This window comes from Anomaloglossus baeobatrachus, chromosome 6 (assembly GCF_048569485.1).
Source record: "Anomaloglossus baeobatrachus isolate aAnoBae1 chromosome 6, aAnoBae1.hap1, whole genome shotgun sequence".
Lineage (NCBI taxonomy): Eukaryota > Metazoa > Chordata > Amphibia > Anura > Aromobatidae > Anomaloglossus > Anomaloglossus baeobatrachus.
In genome coordinates this window covers 578029151-578041856 of record NC_134358.1, presented here as the reverse complement: position 1 = coordinate 578041856, position 12706 = coordinate 578029151, and the positions used below count along the sequence as shown (strand labels likewise).

General features: G+C 47.5%; 1 protein-coding gene across 19 annotated transcripts in view; it reads left to right on the top strand.

Moving 5' to 3' along the window:
* OBSCN (obscurin, cytoskeletal calmodulin and titin-interacting RhoGEF) overlaps window positions 1-12706 on the top strand; it is an 882373-nt gene that overhangs the window by 507173 nt on the left and 362494 nt on the right. For all 19 annotated transcript variants that reach the window (XM_075315914.1, XM_075315911.1, XM_075315913.1 and 16 more), the window contains one exon: window positions 11403-11524. In XM_075315914.1, the coding sequence (XP_075172029.1) occupies window positions 11403-11524 (122 nt within the window). The remainder of the gene's footprint in view (window positions 1-11402; window positions 11525-12706) is intronic.

Below are 12706 nucleotides of genomic sequence, written 5' to 3'. Positions count from 1 at the left end.
GAGAGACCTCTGCCTGCATCAGCCATGTAATGAGGAGCTATCTGTAACACATAGGAGGAGAGAGACCTCTGCCTGCATCAGCCATGTAATGAGGAGCTATCTGTAACACATAGGAGGAGAGAGACCTCTGCCTGCATCAGCCATGTAATGAGGAGTTATCTGTAACACATAGGAGGAGAGAGACCTCTGCCTGCATCAGCCATGTAATGAGGAGTTATCTGTAACACATAGGAGGAGAGAGACCTCTGCCTGCATCAGCCATGTAATGAGGAGTCTATCTGTAACACATAGGAGGAGAGAGACCTCTGCCTGCATCAGCCATGTAATGAGGAGCTATCTGTAACACATAGGAGGAGAGAGACCTCTGCCTGCATCAGCCATGTAATGAGGAGTTATCTGTAACACATAGGAGGAGAGAGACCTCTGCCTGCATCAGCCATGTAATGAGGAGCTTATCTGTAACACATAGGAGGAGAGAGACCTCTGCCTGCATCAGCCATGTAATGAGGAGTTATCTGTAACACATAGGAGAGAGAGACCTCTGCCTGCATCAAGCCATGTAATGAGGAGCTATCTGTAACACATAGGAGGAGAGAGACCTCTGCCTGCATCAGCCATGTAATGAGGAGTATCTGTAACACATAGGAGGAGAGAGACCTCTGCCTGCATCAGCCATGTAATGAGGAGTTATCTGTAACACATAGGAGAGAGAGACCTCTGCCTGCATCAGCCATGTAATGAGGAGCTATCTGTAACACATAGGAGGAGAGAGACCTCTGCCTGCATCAGCCATGTAATGAGGAGTTATCTGTAACACATAGGAGGAGAGAGACCTCTGCCTGCATCAGCCATGTAATGAGGAGTTATCTGTAACACATAGGAGGAGAGAGACCTCTGCCTGCATCAGCCATGTAATGAGGAGTTATCTGTAACACATAGGAGGAGAGACCTCTGCCTGCATCAGCCATGTAATGAGGAGTTATCTGTAACACATAGGAGAAGAGAGACCTCTGCCTGCATCAGCCATGTAATGAGGAGCTATCTGTAACACATAGGAGGAGAGAGACCTCTGCCTGCATCAGCCATGTAATGAGGAGTTATCTGTAACACATAGGAGGAGAGAGACCTCTGCCTGCATCAGCCATGTAATGAGGAGCTATCTGTAACACATAGGAGGAGAGAGACCTCTGCCTGCATCAGCCATGTAATGAGGAGCTATCTGTAACACATAGGAGGAGAGAGACCTCTGCCTGCATCAGCCATGTAATGAGGAGCTATCTGTAACACATAGGAGGAGAGAGACCTCTGCCTGCATCAGCCATGTAATGAGGAGCTATCTGTAACACATAGGAGAGAGAGACCTCTGCCTGCATCAGCCATGTAATGAGGAGTTATCTGTAACACATAGGAGGAGAGAGACCTCTGCCTGCATCAGCCATGTAATGAGGAGCTATCTGTAACACATAGGAGAAGAGAGACCTCTGCCTGCATCAGCCATGTAATGAGGAGCTATCTGTAACACATAGGAGGAGAGAGACCTCTGCCTGCATCAGCCATGTAATGAGGAGTTATCTGTAACACATAGGAGGAGAGAGACCTCTGCCTGCATCAGCCATGTAATGAGGAGCTATCTGTAACACATAGGAGAAGAGAGACCTCTGCCTGCATCAGCCATGTAATGAGGAGTTATCTGTAACACATAGGAGAAGAGACCTCTGCCTGCATCAGCCATGTAATGAGGAGCTATCTGTAACACATAGGAGAAGAGAGACCTCTGCCTGCATCAGCCATGTAATGAGGAGTTATCTGTAACACATAGGAGGAGAGACCTCTGCCTGCATCAGCCATGTAATGAGGAGCTATCTGTAACACATAGGAGGAAAGAGACCTCTGCCTGCATCAGCCATGTAATGAGGAGTTATCTGTAACACATAGGAGAAGAGAAACCTCTGCCTGCATCAGCCATGTAATGAGGAGCTATCTGTAACACATAGGAGGAGAGACCTCTGCCTGCATCAGCCATGTAATGAGGAGCTATCTGTAACACATAGGAGAAGAGAAACCTCTGCCTGCATCAGCCATGTAATGAGGAGTTATCTGTAACACATAGGAGGAGAGACCTCTGCCTGCATCAGCCATGTAATGAGGAGCTATCTGTAACACATAGGAGGAAAGAGACCTCTGCCTGCATCAGCCATGTAATGAGGAGTTATCTGTAACACATAGGAGGAGAGAGACCTCTGCCTGCATCAGCCATGTAATGAGGAGCTATCTGTAACACATAGGAGGAGAGAGACCTCTGCCTGCATCAGCCATGTAATGAGGAGTTATCTGTAACACATAGGAGGAGAGAGACCTCTGCCTGCCTCAGCCATGTAATGAGGAGCTATCTGTAACACATAGGAGAAGAGAGACCTCTGCCTGCATCAGCCATGTAATGAGGAGTTATCTGTAACACATAGGAGAAGAGAGACCTCTGCCTGCATCAGCCATGTAATGAGGAGTTATCTGTAACACATAGGAGAAGAGAGACCTCTGCCTCCATCAGCCATGTAATGAGGAGCTATCTGTAACACATAGGAGGAGAGAGACCTCGGCCTGCATCAGCCATGTAATGAGGAGCTATCTGTAACACATAGGAGGAGAGAGACCTCGGCCTGCATCAGCCATGTAATGAGGAGCTATCTGTAACACATAGGAGGAGAGAGACCTCTGCCTGCATCAGCCATGTAATGAGGAGTTATCTGTAACACATAGGAGGAGAGAGACCTCTGCCTGCATCAGCCATGTAATGAGGAGCTATCTGTAACACATAGGAGGAGAGAGACCTCGGCCTGCATCAGCCATGTAATGAGGAGCTATCTGTAACACATAGGAGGAGAGAGACCTCTGCCTGCATCAGCCATGTAATGAGGAGCTATCTGTAACACATAGGAGAAGAGAGACCTCTGCCTCCATCAGCCATGTAATGAGGAGCTATCTGTAACACATAGGAGGAGAGAGACCTCGGCCTGCATCAGCCATGTAATGAGGAGCTATCTGTAACACATAGGAGGAGAGAGACCTCTGCCTGCATCAGCCATGTAATGAGGAGTTATCTGTAACACATAGGAGGAGAGAGACCTCTGCCTGCATCAGCCATGTAATGAGGAGTTATCTGTAACACATAGGAGGAGAGAGACCTCTGCCTGCATCAGCCATGTAATGAGGAGCTATCTGTAACACATAGGAGGAGAGAGACCTCTGCCTGCATCAGCCATGTAATGAGGAGTTATCTGTAACACATAGGAGGAGAGAGACCTCTGTCTGCATCAGGCATGTAATGAGGAGCTATCTGTAACACATAGGAGGAGAGAGACCTCTGCCTGCATCAGCCATGTAATGAGGAGCTATCTGTAACACATAGGAGGAGAGAGACCTCTGCCTGCATCAGGCATTTAATGAGGAGCTATCTGTAACACATAGGAGGAGAGACCTCTGCCTGCATCAGCCATGTAATGAGGAGCTATCTGTAACACATAGGAGGAGAGAGACCTCTGCCTGCATCAGCCATGTAATGAGGAGTTATCTGTAACACATAGGAGAAGAGAGACCTCTGCCTGCATCAGCCATGTAATGAGGAGTTATCTGTAACACATAGGAGGAGAGAGACCTCTGCCTGCATCAGCCATGTAATGAGGAGCTATCTGTAACATATAGGAGGAGAGAGACCTCTGCCTGCATCAGCCATGTAATGAGGAGCTATCTGTAACACATAGGAGGAGAGAGACCTCTGCCTGCATCAGCCATGTAATGAGGAGTTATCTGTAACACATAGGAGGAGAGAGACCTCTGCCTGCATCAGCCATGTAATGAGGAGCTATCTGTAACACATAGGAGAAGAGAGACCTCTGCCTGCATCAGCCATGTAATGAGGAGCTATCTGTAACACATAGGAGGAGAGAGACCTCTGCCTGCATCAGCCATGTAATGAGGAGTTATCTGTAACACATAGGAGAAGAGAGACCTCTGCCTGCATCAGCCATGTAATGAGGAGTTATCTGTAACACATAGGAGAAGAGAGACCTCTGCCTGCATCAGCCATGTAATGAGGAGTTATCTGTAACACATAGGAGGAGAGAGACCTCTGCCTGCATCAGCCATGTAATGAGGAGTTATCTGTAACACATAGGAGAAGAGAGACCTCTGCCTGCATCAGCCATGTAATGAGGAGCTATCTGTAACATATAGGAGGAGAGAGACCTCGGCCTGCATCAGCCATGTAATGAGGAGCTATCTGTAACACATAGGAGAAGAGAGACCTCTGCCTGCATCAGCCATGTAATGAGGAGTTATCTGTAACACATAGGAGGAGAGAGACCTCTGCCTGCATCAGCCATGTAATGAGGAGCTATCTGTAACACATAGGAGGAGAGAGACCTCTGCCTGCATCAGCCATGTAATGAGGAGTTATCTGTAACACATAGGAGAAGAGAGACCTCTGCCTGCATCAGCCATGTAATGAGGAGTTATCTGTAACACATAGGAGAAGAGAGACCTCTGCCTGCATCAGCCATGTAATGAGGAGCTATCTGTAACACATAGGAGGAGAGAGACCTCTGCCTGCATCAGCCATGTAATGAGGAGTTATCTGTAACACATAGGAGAAGAGAGACCTCTGCCTGCATCAGCCATGTAATGAGGAGTTATCTGTAACACATAGGAGGAGAGAGACCTCTGCCTGCATCAGCCATGTAATGAGGAGCTATCTGTAACATATAGGAGGAGAGAGACCTCTGCCTGCATCAGCCATGTAATGAGGAGCTATCTGTAACACATAGGAGAAGAGACCTCTGCCTGCATCAGCCATGTAATGAGGAGCTATCTGTAACACATAGGAGGAGAGAGACCTCTGCCTGCATCAGCCATGTAATGAGGAGCTATCTGTAACACATAGGAGGAGAGAGACCTCTGCCTGCATCAGCCATGTAATGAGGAGTTATCTGTAACACATAGGAGAAGAGAGACCTCTGCCTGCATCAGCCATGTAATGAGGAGTTATCTGTAACACATAGGAGAAGAGAGACCTCTGCCTGCATCAGCCATGTAATGAGGAGTTATCTGTAACACATAGGAGGAGAGAGACCTCTGCCTGCATCAGCCATGTAATGAGGAGCTATCTGTAACATATAGGAGGAGAGAGACCTCGGCCTGCATCAGCCATGTAATGAGGAGTTATCTGTAACACATAGGAGGAGAGAGACCTCTGCCTGCATCAGCCATGTAATGAGGAGCTATCTGTAACACATAGGAGGAGAGAGACCTCTGCCTGCATCAGCCATGTAATGAGGAGTTATCTGTAACACATAGGAGGAGAGAGACCTCTGCCTGCATCAGCCATGTAATGAGGAGCTATCTGTAACACATAGGAGGAGAGAGACCTCTGCCTGCATCAGCCATGTAATGAGGAGTTATCTGTAACACATAGGAGGAGAGAGACCTCTGTCTGCATCAGGCATGTAATGAGGAGCTATCTGTAACACATAGGAGGAGAGAGACCTCTGCCTGCATCAGCCATGTAATGAGGAGCTATCTGTAACACATAGGAGGAGAGAGACCTCTGCCTGCATCAGGCATGTAATGAGGAGTGATCTGTAACACATAGGAGAAGAGAGACCTCTGCCTGCATCAGCCATGTAATGAGGAGTTATCTGTAACACATAGGAGGAGAGAGACCTCTGCCTGCATCAGACATGTAATGAGGAGTTATCTGTAACACATAGGAGAAGAGAGACCTCTGCCTGCATCAGCCATGTAATGAGGAGCTATCTGTAACACATAGGAGGAGAGAGACCTCTGCCTGCATCAGCCATGTAATGAGGAGCTATCTGTAACACATAGGAGGAGAGACCTCTGCCTGCATCAGCCATGTAATGAGGAGCTATCTGTAACACATAGGAGGAGAGAGACCTCTGCCTGCATCAGCCATGTAATGAGGAGTTATCTGTAACACATAGGAGAAGAGAGACCTCTGCCTGCATCAGCCATGTAATGAGGAGTTATCTGTAACACATAGGAGGAGAGAGACCTCTGCCTGCATCAGCCATGTAATGAGGAGCTATCTGTAACACATAGGAGGAGAGAGACCTCTGCCTGCATCAGCCATGTAATGAGGAGCTATCTGTAACACATAGGAGGAGAGAGACCTCTGCCTGCATCAGCCATGTAATGAGGAGCTATCTGTAACACATAGGAGAAGAGAGACCTCTGCCTGCATCAGCCATGTAATGAGGAGTTATCTGTAACACATAGGAGGAGAGAGACCTCTGCCTGCATCAGCCATGTAATGAGGAGTTATCTGTAACACATAGGAGAAGAGAGACCTCTGCCTGCATCAGCCATGTAATGAGGAGTTATCTGTAACACATAGGAGAAGAGAGACCTCTGCCTGCATCAGCCATGTAATGAGGAGTTATCTGTAACACATAGGAGGAGAGAGACCTCTGCCTGCATCAGCCATGTAATGAGGAGCTATCTGTAACATATAGGAGGAGAGAGACCTCGGCCTGCATCAGCCATGTAATGAGGAGCTATCTGTAACACATAGGAGAAGAGAGACCTCTGCCTGCATCAGCCATGTAATGAGGAGTTATCTGTAACACATAGGAGGAGAGAGACCTCTGCCTGCATCAGCCATGTAATGAGGAGTTATCTGTAACACATAGGAGGAGAGACCTCTGCCTGCATCAGCCATGTAATGAGGAGCTATCTGTAACACATAGGAGGAGAGAGACCTCTGCCTGCATCAGCCATGTAATGAGGAGCTATCTGTAACACATAGGAGGAGAGAGACCTCTGCCTGCATCAGCCATGTAATGAGGAGCTATCTGTAACACATAGGAGGAGAGAGACCTCTGCCTGCATCAGCCATGTAATGAGGAGCTATCTGTAACACATAGGAGGAGAGAGACCTCTGCCTGCATCAGCCATGTAATGAGGAGCTATCTGTAACACATAGGAGGAGAGAGACCTCTGCCTGCATCAGCCATGTAATGAGGAGTTATCTGTAACACATAGGAGGAGAGAGACCTCTGCCTGCATCAGCCATGTAATGAGGAGTTATCTGTAACACATAGGAGGAGAGAGACCTCTGCCTGCATCAGCCATGTAATGAGGAGTTATCTGTAACAACATAGGAGGAGAAAGACCTCTGCCTGCATCAGCCATGTAATGAGGAGTTATGAGTAACACATAGGAGGAGAGAGACCTCTGCCTGCATCAGCCATGTAATGAGGAGCTATCTGTAACACATAGGAGGAAAGAGACCTCTGCCTGCATCAGCCATGTAATGAGGAGTTATCTGTAACACATAGGAGAAGAGAGACCTCTGCCTGCATCAGCCATGTAATGAGGAGTTATCTGTAACACATAGGAGGAGAGAGACCTCTGCCTGCATCAGCCATGTAATGAGGAGCTATCTGTAACACATAGGAGGAGAGAGACCTCTGCCTGCATCAGCCATGTAATGAGGAGCTATCTGTAACACATAGGAGGAGAGAGACCTCTGCCTGCATCAGCCATGTAATGAGGAGTTATCTGTAACACATAGGAGGAGAGAGACCTCTGCCTGCATCAGCCATGTAATGAGGAGTTATCTGTAACACATAGGAGAAGAGAGACCTCTGCCTGCATCAGCCATGTAATGAGGAGTTATCTGTAACACATAGGAGGAGAGAGACCTCTGCCTGCCTCAGCCATGTAATGAGGAGTTATCTGTAACACAGGAGAAGAGAGACCTCTGCCTGCATCAGCCATGTAATGAGGAGCTATCTGTAACACATAGGAGGAAAGAGACCTCTGCCTGCATCAGCCATGTAATGAGGAGTTATCTGTAACACATAGGAGGAGAGAGACCTCTGCCTGCATCAGCCATGTAATGAGGAGCTATCTGTAACACATAGGAGGAGAGACCTCTGCCTGCATCAGCCATGTAATGAGGAGCTATCTGTAACACATAGGAGAAGAGAGACCTCTGCCTGCATCAGCCATGTAATGAGGAGTTATCTGTAACACATAGGAGGAGAGAGACCTCTGTCTGCATCAGGCATGTAATGAGGAGCTATCTGTAACACATAGGAGGAGAGAGACCTCTGCCTGCATCAGCCATGTAATGAGGAGTTATCTGTAACACATAGGAGAAGAGAGACCTCTGCCTGCATCAGCCATGTAATGAGGAGTTATCTGTAACACATAGGAGGAGAGAGACCTCTGCCTGCATCAGCCATGTAATGAGGAGCTATCTGTAACATATAGGAGGAGAGAGACCTCTGCCTGCATCAGCCATGTAATGAGGAGCTATCTGTAACACATAGGAGGAGAGAGACCTCTGCCTGCATCAGCCATGTAATGAGGAGTTATCTGTAACACATAGGAGGAGAGACCTCTGCCTGCATCAGCCATGTAATGAGGAGCTATCTGTAACATATAGGAGGAGAGAGACCTCTGCCTGCATCAGCCATGTAATGAGGAGTTATCTGTAACACATAGGAGGAGAGACCTCTGCCTGCATCAGCCATGTAATGAGGAGCTATCTGTAACATATAGGAGGAGAGAGACCTCTGCCTGCATCAGCCATGTAATGAGGAGTTATCTGTAACACATAGGAGGAGAGAGACCTCTGCCTGCATCAGCCATGTAATGAGGAGCTATCTGTAACATATAGGAGGAGAGAGACCTCTGCCTGCATCAGCCATGTAATGAGGAGTTATCTGTAACACATAGGAGGAGAGAGACCTCTGCCTGCATCAGCCATGTAATGAGGAGCTATCTGTAACACATAGGAGGAGAGAGACCTCTGCCTGCATCAGCCATGTAATGAGGAGCTATCTGTAACACATAGGAGGAGAGAGACCTCTGTCTGCATCAGCCATGTAATGAGGAGCTATCTGTAACACATAGGAGGAGAGAGACCTCTGCCTGCATCAGCCATGTAATGAGGAGCTATCTGTAACACATAGGAGGAGAGAGACCTCTGCCTGCATCAGCCATGTAATGAGGAGCTATCTGTAACACATAGGAGGAGAGAGACCTCTGCCTGCATCAGCCATGTAATGAGGAGTTATCTGTAACACATAGGAGGAGAGATCTCTGCCTGCATCAGCCATGTAATGAGGAGCTATCTGTAACACATAGGAGGAGAGAGACCTCTGCCTGCATCAGCCATGTAATGAGGAGTTATCTGTAACAAGATAGGAGAAGAGAAACCTCTGCCTGCATCAGCCATGTAATGAGGAGTTATCTGTAACACATAGGAGGAGAGAGACCTCTGCCTGCATCAGCCATGTAATGAGGAGTTATCTGTAACACATAGGAGAAGAGACCTCTGCATGCATCAGCCATGTAATGAGGAGTTATCTGTAACACATAGGAGGAAAGAGACCTCTGCCTGCATCAGCCATGTAATGAGGAGTTATCTGTAACACATAGGAGGAGAGAGACCTCTGCCTGCATCAGCCATGTAATGAGGAGTTATCTGTAACATATAGGAGGAGAGAGACCTCGGCCTGCATCAGCCATGTAATGAGGAGTTATCTGTAACACATAGGAGAAGAGAGACCTCTGCCTGCATCAGCCATGTAATGAGGAGTTATCTGTAACACATAGGAGGAGAGAGACCTCTGCCTGCATCAGCCATGTAATGAGGAGTTATCTGTAACATATAGGAGGAGAGAGACCTCGGCCTGCATCAGCCATGTAATGAGGAGTTATCTGTAACACATAGGAGAAGAGAGACCTCTGCCTGCATCAGCCATGTAATGAGGAGTTATCTGTAACATATAGGAGGAGAGAGACCTCTGCCTGCATCAGCCATGTAATGAGGAGTTATCTGTAACACATAGGAGGAGAGAGACCTCTGCCTGCATCAGGCATGTAATGAGGAGTTATCTGTAACACATAGGAGGAGAGAGACCTCTGCCTGCATCAGCCATGTAATGAGGAGTTATCTGTAACACATAGGAGAAGAGAGACCTCTGTCTGCATCAGCCATGTAATGAGGAGTTATCTGTAACACATAGGAGGAGAGAGACCTCTGCCTGCATCAGCCATGTAATGAGGAGTTATCTGTAACACATAGGAGGAGAGAGACCTCTGCCTGCATCAGCCATGTAATGAGGAGCTATCTGTAACACATAGGAGGAGAGAGACCTCTGCCTGCATCAGCCATGTAATGAGGAGCTATCTGTAACACATAGGAGGAGAGAGACCTCTGCCTGCATCAGCCATGTAATGAGGAGTTATCTGTAACACATAGGAGGAGAGAGACCTCTGCCTGCATCAGCCATGTAATGAGGAGCTATCTGTAACATGGCTTTTCACAATACTGCTCACAGATTGTGGCTTCTAAGGTATAAAAGGCCAGGACCTCTGTTCTGCAGAGGGTGTAGATCGCCATCTAGTGGTTGTGACAGATCGCTGCCGCTGTATGGAACTTCAGAATGTTGTCAGGGGGCGATGACCTCCACATCTACAGCAGCAGCGCAGTCACATTCACATGGTGCCTGGCGTCAAACACGTTTTACATTATCCTCCAGTCAGCTCCAGAGCTGCAGTCACTATTCTGCTGTTACATCGTGTCTTATCCTCCAGTCACCTTTAGAGCTGCCCTCACTATTCTGCTGTAACATTATATCTTATCATCCAGTCAACTCCAGAGCTGTGATCACTTTTCTACTGTTACATTGTATCTTATCATCCAGGTACCCCCAGAGCTGCAGCCACTATTCTGCTGTTACATCATGTCTCTTCCTCCAGTCACCTCCAGAGCTGCCCTCATTATTCTGTTGTTACATTGTGTCTTATCCTCCAGTCACCTCCAGAGCTGCAGTCACTATTCTGCTGTTACATTGTGTCTTATCCTCCAGTCACCTCCAGAGCTGCGGCCACTATTCTGCTGTTACATTGTCTCTTATCATCCAGTCACCTCCAGAGCTTTGGTCACAATTCTACTGTTACATTGTATCTTATCCTCCAGTCACCTCCAGAGCTGCAGTCACTATTCTGCTGTTACATTGTGTCTTATCCTCCAGTCACCTCCAGAGCTGCGGCCACTATTCTGCTGTTACATTGTCTCTTATCATCCAGTCACCTCCAGAGCTTTGGTCACAATTCTACTGTTGCATTGTATCTTATCCTCCATTCACCTCCAGAGCTGCAGTCACTATTCCACTGTTACATCATATCTTATCCTCCAGAGCTGCAGTCACTATTTTGCTGTTACATTGTCTTATGATCCAGTCACCTCCACAGCTGTGATCACTATTCTACTGTTACATTGTATCTTATTATCCAGTTACCTCCAGAGCTGCGCTCTGTATTTCTACACATAGTGAAGGCTGTGACACTTTTCCTCTCTCCTTTTGCAGGGAACAGGAGAGCCTGGAATCGGCCACAGAGCAGGACCAGCTGCCGCAGATCTTAGAGGAGCTCCGTGATGTCCTGGTGGCCCCTGGAACTCCAATCGCCAGGTTCCAGATTAAAGTGAAAGGTAACAATGGCCGCTACTTCCTCTGAGCTGCAGAGATGTTCCCAGGACTTTGTATCTGCAGCTGAGAGACAGTGGAGATCAGCGGCCCCTGAGGATTTACCTTTGTGTCAGTTTCCCTTTCCTACCTGTTCTGCATGTTCTCGCTCCTGCTTTCCTTATGTCTAAACAAAATTGCTGCCTGGAAAGATTGATACGAAATGTATTGAATGTAATGAGGAGTGATACGATGTGAGGGCCATCGTCTGAATGTAATGAGGAGTGATACGATGTGAGGGCCATCGTCTGAATGTAATGAGGAGTGATACGATGTGAGGGCCATCGTCTGAATGTAATGAGGAGTGATACGATGTGAGGGCCATCGTCTGAATGTAATGAGGAGTGATACGATGTGAGGGCCATCGTCTGAATGTAATGAGGAGTGATACGATGTGAGTGCCATCGTCTGAATGTAATGAGGAGTGATACGATGTGAGGGCCATCGTCTGAATGTAATGAGGAGTGATACGATGTGAGGGCCATCGTCTGAATGTCATGAGGAGTGACACAATGTGAGGGCCGTCATGTGAATGTAATGAGGAGTGATACGATGTGAGGGCCATCGTCTGAATGTAATGAGGAGAGATACAATGTGAGGGCCGTCATGTGAATGTAATGAGGAGTGATACGATGTGAGGGCCATCGTGTGAATGTCATGAGGAGTGACACAATGTGAGGGCCGTCATGTGAATGTAATGACGAGTGATACGACGTGAGGGCCATCATGTGAATGTAATGAGTGATACAACATGTGGGCCGTCATGTGAATGTAATGAGGAGTGATACGACGTGAGGGCCGTCATGTGAATGTAATGAGTAGTGATACAACATGTGGGCCGTCATGTGAATGTAATGAGGAGTGATACGATGTGAGGGCCATCATGTGAATGTAATGAGGAGTGATACAACATGAGGGCCGTCATCTGAATGTAGTGAGGAGTGATACAACGTGAGGGCCATCATGTGAATGTAATGAGGAGTGATACGACGTGAGGGCCGTCATGTGAATGTAATGAGGAGTGATACGACAAGAGGACCGTCATCTGAATGTAATGAGAAGTAATACAACCTGAGGGCCATCATCTGAATGTAATGAGGAGTGTTACGACGTGAGGGCCGTCATGTGAATGTAATGAGGAGTAATAC